Source organism: Ambystoma mexicanum, chromosome 3p, assembly GCF_040938575.1.
Source record: "Ambystoma mexicanum isolate Mex_15411 chromosome 3p, UKY_AmexF1_1, whole genome shotgun sequence".
NCBI lineage: Eukaryota > Metazoa > Chordata > Amphibia > Caudata > Ambystomatidae > Ambystoma > Ambystoma mexicanum.
Window position 1 is genome coordinate 645,403,541 of NC_090925.1, and position 19,309 is coordinate 645,422,849.

The 19,309-nt window shown below is 43.6% G+C and overlaps 1 protein-coding gene across 1 annotated transcript in view; it reads left to right on the forward strand.

Annotated features, from left to right (window-relative positions):
- Positions 1 to 13,608, forward strand: part of LOC138579936 (sulfate transporter-like) — a 35,854-nt gene extending 22,246 nt beyond the window's left edge. Inside the window, exon 2 of the mRNA XM_069650156.1 lies at positions 9,740 to 13,608. Coding sequence (XP_069506257.1) covers positions 9,740 to 11,362 — 1,623 coding nt within the window. The 3' untranslated portion in view covers positions 11,363 to 13,608. The remainder of the gene's footprint in view (positions 1 to 9,739) is intronic.
- The last annotated feature ends 5,701 nt before the right edge of the window (positions 13,609 to 19,309 follow it).

Sequence of the window (19,309 nt, forward strand, 5' to 3'; positions counted from 1 at the left end):
GCGATGCTGGGCAGTATTCCTGCAGGTGAGTATTAGCACGAGAGCGCGGCGTCGAATTGTATTTAGAAATGGTTCTTTTCTCTTGCGCGACTATCCTGATGTTTTCTTTTCTGTTCTGCAGGCGCGGTGTGACTCCGGAACGGTGATCGCGTGAACGATGGATTACATGAAGAGTGCAGCCTCCGGGGGAATATTGGCTTTCTATGCTTGTGTTACCTTTCTCTAGATGCAACGATTCCTAAGAGCGGCAGAAGGGAAGGCCTTTCGGATGGACTGCTTCTCAGGTAAGGACTCAACTTCTGTTCTTGTTCTTGTTCTTTCTTCCTTTCCTTTTCTCAAACAGGTGCTGATGGCTCGTGGTTCCCAAGGTGGGCGTGGCTGAAGACCGGGTAAACTGGAGCTAAGCAGACACAGTGAGCGTTACGCTGCAGGAGTGCAGAATAACGCAACGCGTGTTCTGTCCTTAGGGTGTGGTTTATATAGCCTTGCACAAGTAGTCCCAGGTTAATTAGTTACTCCAGCCACACCCTGCACAAGTAGTCCCAGGTAAAGTAGTCCCTCCAGCCACACCCGAAGCTAGACTGTATGGCTCAGTTCTTCAGGCTGGGCTATGTGTGTCTCCATGCTCCCTGCAACCTGATTTTCATTAATAATATGAGCTGGCACCAACGGCACCAGGACTGACTCCAGGAAATCTTGAGGCAACCTTTTGGGACCTTAAAGGTCCCCAGGGGTGCTCGCAACTGGGGTAGGCTGGTCTGCTCCTGACGTCTGGGGGCATGCACCATGACACACTCCTCCCTTTCAGAGTTGGACATTGTCTGTCCCCAACTAGTGCAAATTCTAGTATCCTCATTGTTCCTACTTATTTCTAGCCTATCCAGGGATAAGTCTCTATTTCCACTATTTCGGGAGACATCTTCAGTGTCGTACAGCTGAGTGCTCTCCAAGCGCTCGTCCTCCCCCTCTCTTTGGGGTATTTGTTCTAGCTCCATTTCATCATATATTTTATCGACCGTTTCTCTGCTTCTAGTGTCAAAGTCGTCTTCAATATTTGCCCTAGACGTACCTGGTACTGAATTGTACGCTGGAAAGAATTCTTCAATGTCTTCCCAGTCTACAACTGGATCGGGTTTTTTAACTTCCCTCTCCAAATATTCAAGATTGTGTGCTCTCTGTCTTCGCTTACGTTCAATATCGTCATCAAATTCTTTGCGCTTCCTCACCTCTTCTCTGACCCTATCTGCTTCGTTTCTCTTTTCATTTCTACATTCATCTGCCCTTTGCATTTCCTCATCTCTTCGTCTCCTTATCCTTTTCTCACGTATCTTTTGATCTTCTTCTAGCCTTTGTTTCTGTCTGTCTGGATCGTAGACTGCTCTTGGATTGCGATTGAGCTGTTTTTCCTGCTCCTCGCGATATAGCTGTTCTCGTCTTGTCTTATCCTTTCTTATCCTTTCATTTCTTAACTCCTTTTCTTTCCCCTCTCTCTGTGTCTCATCAAGCCTCTCCCTTTGTCTTGCATCATCAATGCCTTTACCATCGAATTTCAATAAAGTGTGTCCTTCCATCCATTCGTCTTTGGCGAATGCTATCTCATCAGTTCTGTCTTCGCTCCCTTTCCATCTCTTCCCTTCTCTCTCCTTGTCGAGAGATGCACTTGTCTGTGCTTGATCTCTTCTTTCGTCATCGCGTCTCCCCTTGTCCCTTGGGGCTGCATAGGTAATATTCTTGTCCTTATCTTTCCCTTTATTCTCATCACTACTATGTGTAGGTGACTCATATGCAGGGTTGCTGTACCCCGTGGCTGCTTTAAGTTCCCTCAACGGGTATAAAACCTCATCCTTACTTCCTTCAATTTTCATTTCGGGAGGGACAGGTGATGCGGTAGGCATCTCACCCCCCTCTGTGCATACATTAAGTATCCAATCTGTTGGCGACTCCTCCTCCTTTACCTGTTCGCACATTCTCCACAACTGGAACAGCAAGGCGTTTTTCTAACTTCTAGCCTGTGTATGTGGCATGCAACTATGTCGCCATATGTTGTCAGACGGCTTTAGATAAAGACCCGTTTTGTGGCCAAGGCATAAACATCTTGTGGGCAGCACCTTTAACCCACTCGGTGCTCTATTTCTTTAGCTTGGGTGCGTGTTTTGGCAATTGCTTACATAAGTGTGCTAATGGAGTTATGTCTTCCATGCTTAAATCTGTTCCCTTTCCTTTTATATTACACTTGTCAATGCTTTTGTGTCTTTTAAACAGCTTCTAACAATATGAGCAAGCACCAAACACTGCAAGCTCCAATCCAAATTTTCCACAAAAAAGTTGTTACCGATTTGTTAAAAAAACATCAATACATGTGCGATTCTAACTCCACTATTAAATCGCAAACATTTTAAATGAGTTTTCTTAAAAAAATATATTACATATGACGTCACAACAAAACATATAAAACAGGTGCTTGACAGACTAGACGGACACCAGCTGGACACAGATATCTCTGCCTCTAATCAGTATCCCTTCATGGAGTGTAAATGTACCCCTGTCACGACGTCTTTAAACGTTGTGATAGCCTAATCGTTCCCCATTATATGGGACTCTGGGTACACGTTTCTTCTAGCCGCTATATTTAAAGAGTAGGAATAAGGCTAATCCTCTCACTTCTCGGGTGTCTGCCCCGGTAACCTCTCCCTTCCCGGGTGCCCTTCCCAGTAACCTTTGTTTATTTTAATCATTCTCAAGTCATTATCCCCAGTCTTCTCTACTTCTAACTATATATTATTTTTCCTCCTCCCTTCGTTACCTTTTCCATTTACTTGTTCTAAGGCATGCACTGTTTGCCAAAGCACTCAATTTTTTCTTCACTCACTGTTCGCATAGTTCTTCTCTGGACCCTCGGGATCACCGCCTTTGTTACCGCTGTCTTTAGATTTTCGCCCGATCGGCTGCCCGTAGGAATGGGAAGGGAAGTGTGTGAAAACGGGTCCCTTCAGGCCCTAACTGCAGTTTCTTGCTTACGCTACCATTGTCTATGGGGAGCTTCACGGTCTACTCAGCCGAATGGCAAAGGACTCGTGATATTGCCGAAGACCCAGAGTTACTTTATTTTGACGGCCAATGGGGTCTTATTTTAATCAATAATCGATAGTTGATAAACCATCAAATATCTGCTACCAAGTGTACTGGAGAGACCCTCGGCCGGCCCATAGAGCCGGAGTTTTCTCTGCAGTACTTTAAGACAAGATAGCTGCACCTTGAGATGGATGAGGGTGCAGGTTTTCTTAATCCAACACCAATCAATAAGGACAACTCAATGGTTTGGCAAAGGGGAGTCCAATTATTGAAAAGTACAAAAAATGGGGAAACATGGAAATCAACAGTGATGCGATAGCCAGTCTCGCTTCAACTCCCAAGAAGTTCATACAAACAGTAACATTTATACCAAAAACTCGTCATCATTGACGTGTGACACTCGAAAAGTTAACATGCAATTCTATTAGTTGCGAAAAGGTAACTTTACTATAGGTACTATATCTGTATATGGTAATGGAGTAAGAGAATTGGATAAACGTTATCAGGTGGGTGTCTAAGCCCTTCCTTCTAACATTACTCTAGTAAACGTCACTATGAGTGTGACGTCCCATTTGTTCTACTATCTATAGGACCCTAGATTATTTGGTCCATTGTGATTGGGTTGGCTTCAACCCCATGCATAAATCTCCATTTTACTTAGCAGCATGCAGAATGGTCAACCAGGTGCAGGGTGCCCTAAGATTCACCTGGCCTTCCCTCAATCCATCATTACTTTAGCGGCTATGTGTCAATTAGTTGGCTTTGGTCGGCCTCAAAACTGTGTCCTCTTGTCTCAGAAAAGTCCTGATATATCTGTCTGGGCGAATGACAAGAGTAGGTGTGAAACTGTGCCTCTTCTCACTGGGCTGGTCACGTGCTAGAACACCATGGATTTACCTTGTTTCTTTCAATTTGTGCATCTGATTTTCGTTTCACCGCCACCTGCCTCTGCCATCTTATTTCAATCCTTCAGTGGCAGGATATTCTGGTCTTAGCTTCAATTAAAAGTGGCTACTGCTCATAGCTTCTATTGATATGACCTTGGCTTCCCTGGCACAAGCTGCCTCTGTCGAGTTTCGATTCAGCCTTTTCCTCGTGTTAATAGAATGTGAAATCTCTTGCGTTTGGCTTATAATAACCTTGGTTGGTTCTGCTTTTTGTGCAAAGTGGACTCACACTTGTATATCATGCTTCATTTTGAGGTAGATTGTGTACAATGGCACTTGCCGCTCTATTCTTCTACTTAGCATAGCAAGCCACACTGTTTCCTTGGCTTTCTTGCAGTTACAAGCATATGTACAGGCGTTAGCTGATTGGATATCTTCATACTGCTTACAGCTTAAGCTCCTTTATATTCTAACATCGCTTTCCTCTTATAGGTTCATGACAGACTTGTTCATGGCAGTTTGTCTCTTTGTGTCATCCTTGGGTCGTCATATCTTCTATGGGTGTGTTAGTTCAGGCCCTCGTGACGTCACCATTCGTCTTCCATTAAGGAGTTTTTGGTTTATTCCTGTACAGTACTTAAGCAATCTTCATTTCGTTTCATTTGCTCGTAGGGTTTCTTAATTGGTACCTTACTGTCCATGGTTGTCTGGTTATTGGTACTTCAATAGGTATTGTTCTTCTTATAGGTACTGGGCAGAGCTCTACTGCGGCTCTTTGCTGGCTTATTTGCTCCTCATACGTCACATATCTCGGTGTGAACGTTCCTGGTACTTCAAAATGGGCGACTGGAGTGCAGGCTTTATTTGGGACTTCCTCTATAATGGGTATTATTGTACTTCCACAAAGCCCCTGGTGACTGCTCACATGCCCTTCCTTGACCTCTGCCTCATTTGTTACTGTGCACTTATTCCCGGGCATTGTTTTCCACTCACACCCGTGTAGGTGCCTTAACATAATTGGACTTACTTTGGACACCATTGCAATACATTCCCCTCTTAAGCATAGTTTAGAGGCCTCCCAAACGTTAGCATGTAAGTGTTCCGGCTCTATTATGTTCTAGGAATTCCATCATTTTCTCACAGAGATATTTTTCACTGCCAAATCACCCAGCATTGAGAGAGTCATCCTCAAGATTGGGATGCAGGGTCTTTGGTAGCATGCAGTTAGTACCAACCCACACAGCAAATGGTCTAAAAGGGACCTATCGAGGGACAAGAGCTCCCTCTATCACGCAAGCAGCATTATTTGTCAGTACTTGCAATATATGTCCATATATTTCAGGGACTGGGAAATAATAGGAGTGGGCCCTTCCCCAGCAGTTAATAGAGTCACCATATTTCTTAAAGCACTTGCCCTTGCATCAATTCCATCTGCATACACGCACCTTGTGACTGGGACCCCTGACTGAGAGGTACAATAAAAACAACCACTTCATTACATCAAATACATTTATGTATATTTGCTTGTATGAGATTTATAAACCACACACCTAGCTGGGATGCAATGGAGCACTGTACAAAGGGATTGCACTCAGGGGTTACAAGTCTGGTGTAGCAGTAACAGAAGAGCTGGGGTGGGTTGGCGAGAGAATGGGGGGACACAAGAGAGGGAGAAAGGTTTGAGTCAAGCAATCAATGATTGGCAAGATGTTCTTTGAAGAGTAGGGTCTTCAGCTCTTACCTGAAGTGTAGGATAGCAGGGATCAGTCTTTTTGGTTTTCGTATCTTGTTCCATAGGCGTTCCATAGCTGGAAAAGGGAGAAACACACATTATGAGAAGCATTAAAACTACACATCATACATTACAATTCCACTTTGCATGTCCTCACATTCTAACTCTACTTACTGACATATAGAAACCCTTTTTCGAACGAATTCTGGAAGTATATCAAAGCAATAAAAGGCTGATCTAGTTATTCACTATAGAACCCCTACAAATGCTTACAATAATTTTACAACTGGCATCCTAGATAGAGTTGCCCATGCTTTATATAGTTATCCACACGTGCCACTGCTGCAAAGTTGTCTGTTGTCAGAAATATACAACACCCTGCATCACACACATAATTAAGATCTCTAAGTGCCAGAAGACACATTTTCCTTGAAGCACTCTAAGGTGGACCCAATTTCAAAATATTATATACGTCTTCTTCATCTTCTTCATAGAAAAACCTCCAGTGTTCTCTGTTATTGTTGGACCATTTCATTTTAACAGCATATAGGGCCTCATTACTGTCAGAACTACTTGGTTCCCTTGATTTACCACAGGGTTACAAGTGATGATGGGCAGTGTAAATCCCCATTTCATTTTCTGGAGTGCAAAGGACTGCATTGGGGATTTTTGGCAGAAGAACCACTGCCGGAATTACCTAGTGGAGGAAAAGTGAAGAATTTTCCTCCAGCATAAAGCTGGAGGTAGATCCACCACCTTTCCTCCAGGAGATAGCACAACGAGACATTATACCAAATACCATGGCTGATCATGGTACTGACAACCCCAACCCATGAGGCCGCTGTTAAAGATCACAAGAAGGGGATTGGGCTGAAGGGACTCAAACAATGAAACCAGCGTGTAGCCCGGTGAACATAAAGAACTCAGAAGTTTCTCTCTCTTTGTCACCCATTAATGACAATAAGCCTCAGATCTTTAATTTCTCACCCATTTCAGAGGTAGAATTATAAAAAAATAATTGCCCAACTTAAAAACACCAGCTTCCAGGGTGGCCCCTGTTCAGCAGCGATTATTAATGAACGTTCCCCTTCACTTATAATGGGCATCACGAAATTCGAGCAGAACCGTGTACCAAACAATATCAAAAATGCCTTTATCACTGCGCTATTGAAAAAGCCCAATCTTTGCCCCTGACCTCTACCAATTACAGACCGATTACCAACACTCCTTTTTTGTTAAAGATATTGGACAGAATTGCATACAATCAGATCTCATAGAACCTCAATAATTCCCAGATTCTTCACAAATTTCAGTCAGGTTTTCAGTAGGGCCATGGGACCGAGACTGCTCTGGTCTCTTGAAAATCTAAGCTGCTTCAAATAATGAATGGAGGACAAAAAGCCCTATTGACGATTTTAGATCTCTTGGCGGCATTTAACCTGGTGGACCATGCCATCTTGTCCACCAGGATTATGCCCACTTTTCAGCCCAAGCCACCCAATGGCTTAATATATTTGTAATAGAAGACAGAGTATATTAGCGAGTCTGCAGAAGCCAAACCTATACCCCTGCTATTCAGAGTCCCACAAGGATTGTGTGTATCCCCTTGTTTTTAAAATATTTATATAATTCCTTTTTTGCACATGTCTGATCAAGAAGGATTTTCTTCTTGACTATGCAGATGACACACAATATGTCATCTCCATTTCAGAATCACATAAGGAAGATGAAATAAACACCAATAAGGTATATAAAGCCATTCAGAGATGGATGGTCATGAATGTTATGGCCTTGAACTGCTCAAAAATGGAGCTTCTGATTGTCGGCACTGACAACATGCTGGCTAAGCTTGGCCCATTATACAATAATTTTAGTATAGATAATTGTATAACAGAGGTTAAGGTGAACATAAAGACCCTAGGCATCTTTCTTGAAAAGAATATGAGCATGAAGGTTAACAGCCTTGTCTCATCCTCATCATAGGTCATTAACCTGCTACAGCATCTTCACCCACTCATCTCTGAGGAGAATGCAGAAACCCTAGCCAGAGCCATTATTGGCTCTAAATTGGACAACTGTTGCAGCCTCCTTTTAGGCATCGCGTAAGCTGACCGCCATCTACTCCAGGTCAATCAGAATGGGGCGGCGAGAGCGGTGAAAGGATTGGTCACAGGGACCAGACATCAGATGCAAGACGGAGTCTTCATTGGTTGCCTGTGCAGGCAAGAGTGTGCTTTAGGATGATACTTATCACTCATAAATTCCTTAAAGGCCAAATGCCAATTTATTTAACGGAAGCCATTTAAAAAGACAAAATATTAGATCCAGAAGATCAAATAACACAAACTTCCTAAATATTCCCTAATGTAAGTTAGCTAAAACTCGTAATGGAGCATTTAATTTTACAGCCCCGGCAGCCTGGAATGCTCTGCCCCCAGATATTAGAAGTATTGAATCTACTGAAGACGTTAATATTCTGTTGGACTCTTCTGCGTATAGCTTAATACTCGCGGCTATCACATCAGTACCTGTAGTCCTATGAAATGTTGTGTCTTTTGTCCTGTCTTTTTTTCTGGTTGCGCCCTTAAGCCCGAGGGTACCGGGAGCACATTGAAAATGTATAAACAAACATAAACAAATTGGCGGAATTCCCATTAGATATATCAGCCTGTGGTAATTACGTTTGGAGGTGCTAGAAAAATTGAAGTAACAGAATTACCTCCACTTTTTTCCTGCACCGTCAAACTTGTAATACCCCCCAATATAGTCTTTTCATTTCAAAACAACATTACCTCCTTTGTCAGCAGGTTCATTATATTTCTATCTGTGCGTATGCATGTAATGACCTCATTTGCATCTTTTGATACATTACATTTCGTAAAAGGTCATTTCTTGGTACATTTGTAATGCCATTTCCTAATATCCAGTGTCACTGAGTTGAAGGACAAGTCAATTACATTTTGATTAGATAAAGTCGGGATAAAGCGAGACTTACTTCCCAGACAATTCTCCATACTTGCTGCGTGTTCTGTGTCTGATTCATTGATCAAGCATGTGGTACTGGGAGCAGCATCATCGTTTTCTAATGTCAGAAGTTTAATTTTCTATAGATCTTCAAGTGTGTATGTGTATATATTTTTGCTAATTCTCTTCTTCGGTATGTACTATTGAAGTCTAATCTTGCAACAACATGAGTCAAAAGTGAAATGGAATATATTTTGAACACAAGCTATGGAAATAGTAGGGTTTTACTCACAGCAAAGGAAGCAATGAAACTTACTAGCCCAATGCAAAGTTGCTTGCTTTGTAACCTGAAAGGAAACAGAACACACAATGGGCCTCATTACAAGTTTGACGGTATTCCGGTGGTACATTTACCAGAATACTGCCAAACAGAATGACTTCTACCGCCACTTGGCCAGTCATATTTACAGCTGGATAACAAGTGGTAGTAGGCAGTATTAGCATCCATTTATTGGAGTCCATAGGACTTCATGGGGATTTTGGTGGAATTACCGCTAGCAGTAAGTCTGCAATATTTTACCTATTTTTGGTAGTAAAGTGGCAGATTTACCTGCAGCTTTTTGCTGGGGGTAAATCCTCCACTTCACCACTAAAATTGTAGTACGGGCGGGCGTTAATGCATCAGTAATGAATTTACTGCTCTGTTACTGCCATTGTTTACCACACCGCCATACTTTTAATGAGTCCCAATGTCTCATGTGGCTTACGGCAACATTACAATCACTACTCTGGATACATGCAGACATATAAAGCCCCTTAAGATAACATGCTGCATGGGTGCACCATCCAGTAAAACATATAGATCCAGGCACATATTTCAAGTAACTGGCCACTAGATCCTCTAAACATAGAGCTGACTGATCACCACAATGTAGTCCCAAAATGTATAATTCTACTTAGCAGGAATTAACCTGGATACACTTACAAATATACTTTATTATTCACATCCCTCTGAATTATTTGTTATTCCAGCTTTATATCACAATTATGTGAGAATTAACAATAACAATATTTTATTTTCTAGATTACTTTTTGGATTTTCAAGCTGGATTTCATATCTGTTTACCTGTCTGAGCCACTTCTGAGCGGATTTGTGACAGGCTCCTCCCTAACAATCCTCACATCCCAGGTGAAATATCTCTTTGGCCTGAGTCTTCCGAGCCGGAATGGTGCTGGTGCCTTGGTACTCACCTGGATCGACATCTTTACCTATATTGAAAAGACTAACATCTGTGATCTTATTACCAGTATTGTTGCCATGGTCATCATCATCCCCGTCAAGGAGATCAATGACTGGTTCAAGAACAAGATAAAGGTCCCCATCCCAGTGGAGTTTGTGGTGCTTATCGTAGCCACTCTGGTTTCCCATTACTTTAACTTCAAGGTGACTTACAAATCTTCCATCTGCGGGACAATCCCCACAGGTTTCCTGTCACCCAGGCCACCAGACGTCAGCCTCATTCCCAGCTTAGCAGCTGATGCATTCCCAATAGCAGTCATCAGCTTTGCCTTGACCATCTCACTCGCCGAGATCTTTGGGACAAAGCATGGGTACCCTGTCAGGGCCAGCCAGGAGATGTTGGCCGTTGGCATTTGCAACTTTGTTATTTCTTTCTTACACTCATTTACATCCTGTGCTGCAATTGCCAAAACAATTCTGAGGGATTCCACTGGAGCAAAGACCCAAGCCTCTGGTGCCATTTCCTCTTTGGTGCTTTTGCTGGTGCTGCTGGTCATTGCACCACTCTTCTACTCCTTGCCCATCTGCATCCTAGGTGTAATCATCATCACCAATCTCAGAGGAGCATTACGGAAATTTTCGGAAATTCCCAACATGTGGCACCTCAGCAAGATCGACACTGTCATTTGGTGGGTCAGCATGCTGTCATCTTTCCTCATCACCGTCCAGATCGGTCTCTTGGTGGCGGTTTGTTTCTCAATACTCTGTGTGGTCTTCCGCACCCAGAGGCCACGAGTCACCCTCCTTGCCAAAGTAGGTGGTACAGAGATCTACGAGGACCAATCCACTTACAAAGAGCTCAGCGACATACCCAATGTTAACATTTTCCGATTTGAGACCTCCCTCTACTACGCCAACAAGAGCTATTTCAAGAGCATGCTGCATAAGAAGACCAAAGTGAACCCTGTCCTGGTGGCAGCTCTGCACAGAAAGTCCACCAGGATAGCTCAAGAAGCAGCTTCTGGTTCCACTGACTTTGGTTTCCTTTCAAGGTTTAATTTTGCGAGACGATCCAGAACATCCCAGAACCCAACTCTGCATCCCACCCCAAATATTGCCATGCATTCCCTAATCATTGACTGTGGGGCCATGCAGTTCATAGACACAGTTGGTCTTTCGATGTTGAAGGAGACCCATCATGACTATGAGGAGATTGGTGTGCATGTTCTTCTTGCAAACTGCAACCCTGATGTGAGGTGTTCACTTCGAGAGGGTGGTTACCTCGCCCAGTGTAGAACGGGCCATGGCCCACATCAATTGGTCTTTCACAGCATTCATGACGCGGTCCTGTATGCAGAGACAATGTACAAGGAGAAGCAGAGAGAGACTCAACTTATCAGCACTGCCTCTTCTTCCAACACCAGCCTGTTTAACACAGAGGATTCGGGGGTCCTAACCAAGCTCTAGAAATGGGCAGCTAGTACAGACAGGACAATAGTAAGGAAGACATTGGGGTCATTTAATACCGGCGGTAGCCGTACCGGCATAACAGGCATGGCTGCCACCAGTATCATTTTTTTTTCCGGCACCCACAAATGGGCAAATACCAGGTCATTACGGCCCCGCCAAACCCAGTAATTGCCCTTTCGCGGGAACCGGAAAAAAAATGCTCCCCATTCCCATTTGAGACTGGCAAACTGATAATGAGGCCCAACGCCATACCAGCCCACAACATTCCATATAGAAAATCGTGATAGGTTAATTGAACACGAGAAAGGGAATTATTTGGGCTCTATTGAACTGTATTTGGGCCCGTGGGGAATTTTAGGAAGCTCAAATTGGAGAAGTGCTACATTATTTGTATTAAACCTGCATGAAGAAGATATTGCTCACTGAAAGTAGGTGGATGTCTAATTATGACCGTGGCGGTAGTGGTTGAACATCTTGAATTGTTTTAATGCCACCATTTTAATCGCGCTTCAAAATTCCGAGTTTCAGACTTGAAACTCTTGCACACCATCTAGCTTTGCGTGGAGGAATTTTCCTACACAAAAAAGCAGTACTGGTTGTGATATCATCATATGTAATAATCCAACAAGCAGTTGTGTGGCATTTCCCCATGGAGTCCTAGCGAGGTCCAAAATTGCTAATAACTGAGGTATTCACATTACTCGGACTCACACAGACCCTTGCTGTGTTACTGCATGCTTACGTTATGCAGTAATTACCCGACATAGGATTTCTGGCCGTTTCACTACAAACCTCCTAATGAGGTTCTAGAGGTTCTGACCTGGCTTTCGTTAGATTAAAAATTAATTTAAATCCTAGAGCATAGCTTTTTTTTTTTACCACTGAGTTCTTTTGTGTAGTTTTGCGCTGAAGGGAACATGGTGCAAACAAATTGTGAGCAGATGGTCTACTTCCAAACTTGGAGAATGGAGCAGACCTGTGCTGCTACCTGGCAACATTTGACTTCGGTTTTATACTGTGACAAACATTCAGCAAACTCAATGAAGCCTAATGTTTGGAGGGTTCTGTATAAAGAACGGCACACCATGATTTTGCCAAACATGTCTTTTACATTATTGAAGATGTGTTTGACCGCTCCTTCTAATATAATTTGTGAAGAAAATGTTTTAAAAACATTTGATAAATGTGTGCCATTGCCTTTTTTGACCTATTGTTTATTTGGCAAGTTGCCTACGTTGGGGAAATTCATTATCTCTATTTCTAGGGACTGGTGCATAACATTACTTGCTATACCTGAAATGACCAGACCCAGCCCCAAGCAAGCCTAGATATGAAAACAACCCACATCTTCAAAATAACTTAGCTCAGCAAATCAACACACACCTGACAAACCAGTATTTAAAATATACAGAGAGCTTTCAAGGTTCCCAGTGAGAAAGCCACGCAGTCCAATTTTATCTTGTGGTTCTGGGATTTGTAGTCCCAAATTACAAATGGAAAATGCAAAACTACAAGTCCCAGAATTTAAAGGGAAAAGGGACTGGTAGGCATTCTCACTCAGTGAACTAGGAAACGTGTGAGCTCTGCATACAGGAAGGACTTTTTGTTCAGTGCCAGCAAAAGATGGAAGTGAGTGAGAGCCAGCTCCAGGCCCTACAGCACTCGCTATGGATGGATACATTCCCAAGGCAGATCTGCATGGCACACTAGACTTGTTATGTTATGCACCAAGTAGTTTCAGAGCCCCTAAGCTTATCTGTGGGGTAGCATACGGTGCACCCTGAAGGATATCCAGACCTTGTTTAGCCTGATGGAACAACGGAAATGAGTGAGGGGAATATCAGAGGATGGGGAGGTGGGAAATGGGTGCTACAAACACGGGGCGTGAGGGATGCAGCAGGGGAAGGATGTTTTGCGATAGCATGGATTCACATCCGTCCTGTAATGTGGACCATTGTTCTGCAGAGGAGTGGAGGCGGATATGCCATAAAGTGTTGTGCCACGCTGGCTGTGTTTCCAAGGCATATTTGGAGAAATGTAAGTCGGTACATAATGCAATGATGGATTCATCAGAGGCTCAAGAATGTGCTCGGGCAATCCTGGAGGCGTTGCGGGGCATTTGCCCAGGCATCCCAATACCCCAGTTTGACCCCCAGGTCAAGCTCCAGAATGTTAATTCTGTGATTTCCAAACCTGATCTAAGAGTGGCATAGTCAAGGATAGACTGTGAATACATGCGAATGTTGTTGGAAACAGAAGGCCAAGGAACAGAGTGGTCTAAGGAGTAAGGTAAAATAAAAAATAAAAAAACATTCAACCTTGATGTTAAAAAGGCTATTATTAAGAGTCTGTTCCATGAGTTGCTGTGCTGGTATTTAGTTAGTTCACAGTGAGGCAGGGTGGTGCCTTTCTTTGGAGAAGGCTATCTGTCTATTGCAATGCATAGCTATATATGGAAAACAAGTATAGCCCGATCTCTCCTCCATGCAGGCTGTGCTCTTTAGACTGTTTTATAAGGTCGAGGTATATGTTCAACAGACAGGGTAGGTCGAGAGAAAAGGGCCAGATTCCTGTCTTTCTCTAAGCACTGGCAGTCTGGAAACTTTTTGTTATTATATGTTTTGGTATGCTACTATGCTTGGCTATTGCCATAAGGCTATAACATGCTTTGCTGCTTGTACAGCGCTTTCTTCCACAGTCGACCTCATAGAACTGAGGAGCACGGTGTGATCTTTCGCGTTCAGAAATAGTGATCCGGACAGCGAGGACACTTGGAAATTCTATTAATGACAGCATCTGTAAGGGGTGGTCTATCAGAAATGTGACTTAGCCATCTTCACAACTCTGTAAAATAAATTTTTTAAAAAAATGTTCCGCTTTAAAGGGGTTGTTCACTCAAAATTGTATTGTTTAATAAGATGGGCCATAAACAAAAATATATATAAACAAATATTTTTAAAGAAAGATTCTATGTAAAATTTTGGGGAAATTAGGCTCAAAGTTTTTAAATGGGGGCTTCCATTTTGGAAAAGCAGCAGCCTCCTCTGTTTATGTTAAGCTTTGCTCTTGCAGCACTAATGAAGCAAAAGCCCCATACTTGAATCTTTTGCTTACTGCTGCCAGAGAACAGAGCTTAACATGAAGCGAGGAGGCCGCCACAGTAATTGCCTTGACTTTCATTTTACGTTTTCTGTGTTCCTCAAGACCAGTGAAGCACACCAAACGTAAAATGAAAGACACAGCAATTATAAATACTTCGCCGGCCGAGCATGGAAAACTGAAAACGAAAGGTAGAGCAATTATGAGTACTCTGTTGGCATCCGGTGTAGTATTCATAATTGCAGCCACTTTCATTTTATGTATCCGGGCTCCCCCGAAATGGCCTGGGGGAGACCGGGAGACTTAAAGCGAAAGGCATGGCAATTATAATTACCTCGCTGCATGCCTATCACGGCCTGTGGGGATGTTATTATGATTGCCAGGACTATTGCTTTAAGTCTCCTGGGCTCCCCTGGGCTGGAGGAGCCCGGGAAAGTGGTCAAAAGAAAAAAAACACTCACCTGGAGCACAGTGCATGGGCTGACAGCATTCTCTGATCTCCGGCTGTAATAAGCAAACGCTTCCAGTAGGGGACGTTTCCTTTATTATTACCACGAGAGCAGAGCTTAACTTAAGGAACAGAGGCTCATTCATTTCCCTAAATGGATGCCTCCTAGTGCTTAAAATTTCTGACTTTGAGCTTCATTTCCTTAAAATGTTACATAGGAACTTTCTTTAAAAATATTTGTTATATATATTTTTGAATATGGACCATCAATGTAAACATTAACATTTTTGAGTGAACTGCCCCTTTAACTCAGCAATGGTCAGGCTGTTATGCCTTCCACAGAGTCAGGGTGTCATCATGAAACTGGACAAGTTGAAACCATGCCCAATGAAACAGGAGAGCAGAACTTTTATACATACTACCCTACATCACCCAACAGCCACAGACAGGTCGGTTTTATAGACAAGAACACTGAAAGGCACTATGGGAACTTTTATATGCAGGCATTATATGAGGTTGGGTTCTGAAATGAGGCTCCTCTAGGTGCAAATCCCTAGACCAGGCTTTCTGGAAGTTCTTGAGGCCTGCTGGGACCTTTAATGGGATGGCTGTAGCGCTCTGCGAGGCAGGATTCCTCTTAAACTGAGGCTGGGCTCTTCTGGGAATTAGTCTGCACAATCCCGTCTAAATATCCTTCTGAACTGGGCTGTTGAATATGAATCTTGGGTCAAAACAGGGATGTGCCGCACCTGTGGTTTTTGTTGCTGTTTGGGGGAGTGCTAACAGCCACGTAATGGCAGTTTCCAGGAGCTTTAACAGGAGACAGAAATGTGAAAGGACAGTGAAACATCACATAATATAGCCTGACCTAACATGACCTAACCAGGTACTATAAAAGAAGCCAGCATCATGTCACACAAATATAACACTTGACCTGGGATTTCCCCCAAGCTGAACATGTTGGTTAATGTGTCATTTCACATTATGGTGGGTAAATGGTGAATTTGTCTCTTTCTACATATCCCAAAATGGGTAAGGTCTATGCTTAAGACGGGTTTCTTCTAATCCACCACAGCACTCACTAACTACGCAGCAAATGGAGACCCGAACAATGTCCCTAGGCTAATGCAGGGCGCTGAGATTATAGTGGGTTGGCATACTTGTTGCATAGTCACGGCCAAGAAAGCTCACTCGCTAACCAGACACCGTATCACCTAATTTAACTTATTTGTTAGGAAAGTACCATGGCTCAGAAGTGATGGTGCTATGAGCAATGATCAAGCTAAGGCGCAATGCAACATGCAATGTTCACTATAAAGTTATTACCATATAGATCCACCCAGCAGCACTGCAGATTAAAGCTAATTTGGGTGAGGCATTTGACAGACAAAGAAAATAGGATCCATTACTGAAGGATGATCTGTCCAGGATCACATAGATTGGTGAAACAGGGAAGGTTAGCTGTGTGTGCCCAGGTTTTCTGGTTACACAGTTTGCATATATATGTGTTTCACACTGGCCATTTTCAAGTTTTATCTTTAGTTGTCCTGGGGAAAGGATGCATGTTTTTATCTCCAATCATTCTGTATTCTCAGGGGTGTTGCTAGGTCTGGAAAAGATCTTGTGATGGTAGCCTAAAAGCCAACCTGAAATGTCTTTAAATGCGTGGGTGAAATAAAACATCTGCTCACGATCAGTATTTTGTAATCAATGGGCCTCATTATAACTCAGGCGGTCCGGAAATAACGGTGGCGGTAAACCCGCCGCCACCGTTGTTTCGGACCGCCTGATCCAGACTCCTGCAGGCGCGAGTTGATGTTCCCGCCAGGTCTGACCTGGTGGGTTTAACACCGCCCGCCTGCAGGCGGCCGAGGAAACACCAGCAGCATTGCGAGATGCTGCCAGTGTTTCCATGATCCCCATTCCCATCGAGTCCAATAGGACTCGATGGGAATGGGGATTAACACCATTCCGCCTCCGTGATTCCCGGAAAACCGGGGTTGTAATGCCCCAGTAATTCCGGGAATCACAGAGGCGGAATGGTAATACGAGTCCGGCGGTAACCAGGTGGTTTTACCGCCGCGGTTACCGCCGGACTCGTAATGAGGCCCAATGTATCTTATTGACATGGTTGATGTGAAAAGATGTTGTGTTGCCAAAAAAATAAACAGACAGCATATTACACGGACTGGTCTTTTTCAATGTTGTGTTGCCAAAAAATAAAAATAAATACCAGTATTTTACATCAACTGGTCTTTTGCAGTGTTAGCAAATGGGTTTGCTTTGTAGCTTAGTCTATTTCTTTAGAGAAGTTGGAATTGTATGTATTTTTGTCTGCACGTATCTGCCCCACTGAACAAATAGCTTGTAATTTAGCTGTAAACCTGTTTCCAAAAATTGCCCCATGAATGCTAAACTCATCAAAGCACAGCAGAGAGTTTGAAGCACCAAATATGTGTCACTTGTAAAATGCACAATACACACTTTTCAACTCACTTATGCTGCTGTAGCACGTCGACAATGTGCCCATATGCATTCTCCAAAGATCACCACCCTGTGCCTCATACACTGCCAAACCTGCATCTCTCCAGTGGGTCTGCTCCTTGCATACATTCCCCCCACTGTAATTGAAGATTACATGTCCGCATATCACCAACTACCACTATGCACATATGCACCACTGGCACCAGCACTCATAATCAACCTCAACACTGTAATGGACATACACATCATTACGTACAGATGTTACCATAATCTATAAACATTACACTGTCTCTGGCACCCCTATGCCCTTTCATTCACATACTATTCTCTTACCCACTTCCACTCAGAAAGGATTGTTTTACTGGCAACGTAAACACAACATGTTTAGAACATTGCCCATAATGCAAGCATTGTGCACACAGCACACTATCCAAGCACATATAAGCTACTCTTCAACCATATGCTGTAACTTACTGACAGTATACAAGTATTGCACCCAGTGCCCACACAACGTGACTTTTCACTGCAGCATCTCCAACCACAGAGCACCACCATTCAGGAATACAGTAACAAATTGCAACAGTTACCATAATGTACAAACAAGACACTCACTCCTGCATCCCTGTGCAGTTTCAATCACATACCATGGGCGTACCCACTACCATTCACAAAGTATTGTGCCACTGCCAACATACCCACAACCTATGTACAACAGTAGCCTATAAAAGCTTAAATGGGCTCCACACCAATTCCTTACATGTGACCACCCCCTAACTCATGCACATTGAAATATGCATTACTGGTGTGCGTGCCCTCAAGGCCTACGCCCTTGAATGCATGTTCCTACGGCCTACGGTCTTCGGCCATGCATCCAATAGTCTAGGCCTTGAACACACTCACGGCAACATAATGCCACCATGCATGTCTCCATATCAGCATCTGCGACAATCCACATAGACACCACTGCCACCAACACTTCTACCCAACCTATACACTGCCATGGCGTTATGCAGCAACAAATGGCAACAGTTAACATAATGGCCATGTGGGCAGCTACCATTTTGCACAAACATGCCACAAGTAGTTAGCAGCACCTCACCCCAACTCCCCCACACCATAAAACACCCAATCACAAACACAGGTTGTACTTACCAGAATGCACAAACATACCACACCCTCCACCACCTCTACCCACAGCCATTCACAAAGTATTGTGTCACTAACCACATGTTTACAACATTCGACCTACTTCAACAATTCAGCACACAGCATAGGCCTTGAACACACCTACAGCAGCGTAATTCCATAATGCATTTCACCATTTAACCAACTACGACCATTGACATACACACCACTACAACCAGCAGTCCTACCCAAACTGCACACCACCATGCAGCAACAAATTGCAACAGGTAACACAATGTGGAAAGAAAACACTCTCTCCTGCACCCCTATACACTTTGATTCACATACTATAGGCGTACCACTCCCATTCACAAAGTACTGTGTCACATCCAACCTACCCACATTCAGTTTGCAGACATAACGCTGCTGCAACCAATCGGCATACACCGCACTATGCAAGCACCACCCTGTACGGGATGCAGACTGAAACATGCCTTCCTGTGGTGTGTATGTTCCAGCCCTACGCTCTTCAGTGCATGCCCTACAGCCTACAGGCTACGGGCTTTGGTCATGCACCCAATAGTGCAATCCTTCCACAGACCTACAGCACCTTCATTCACCAATGCATGCCTCCATGTGCCAAACTACCACATTCCATCCTCAGCCCATCACCCACGCTCCCACTCACCTATGTCATGTGCAATTCACTCCCCATCTGCAAATGACCAGCCACCACTCACCACGGAAAGAGTTAGCTGCAAACAGGTCGCGGCAGAAGCTAAGGGACC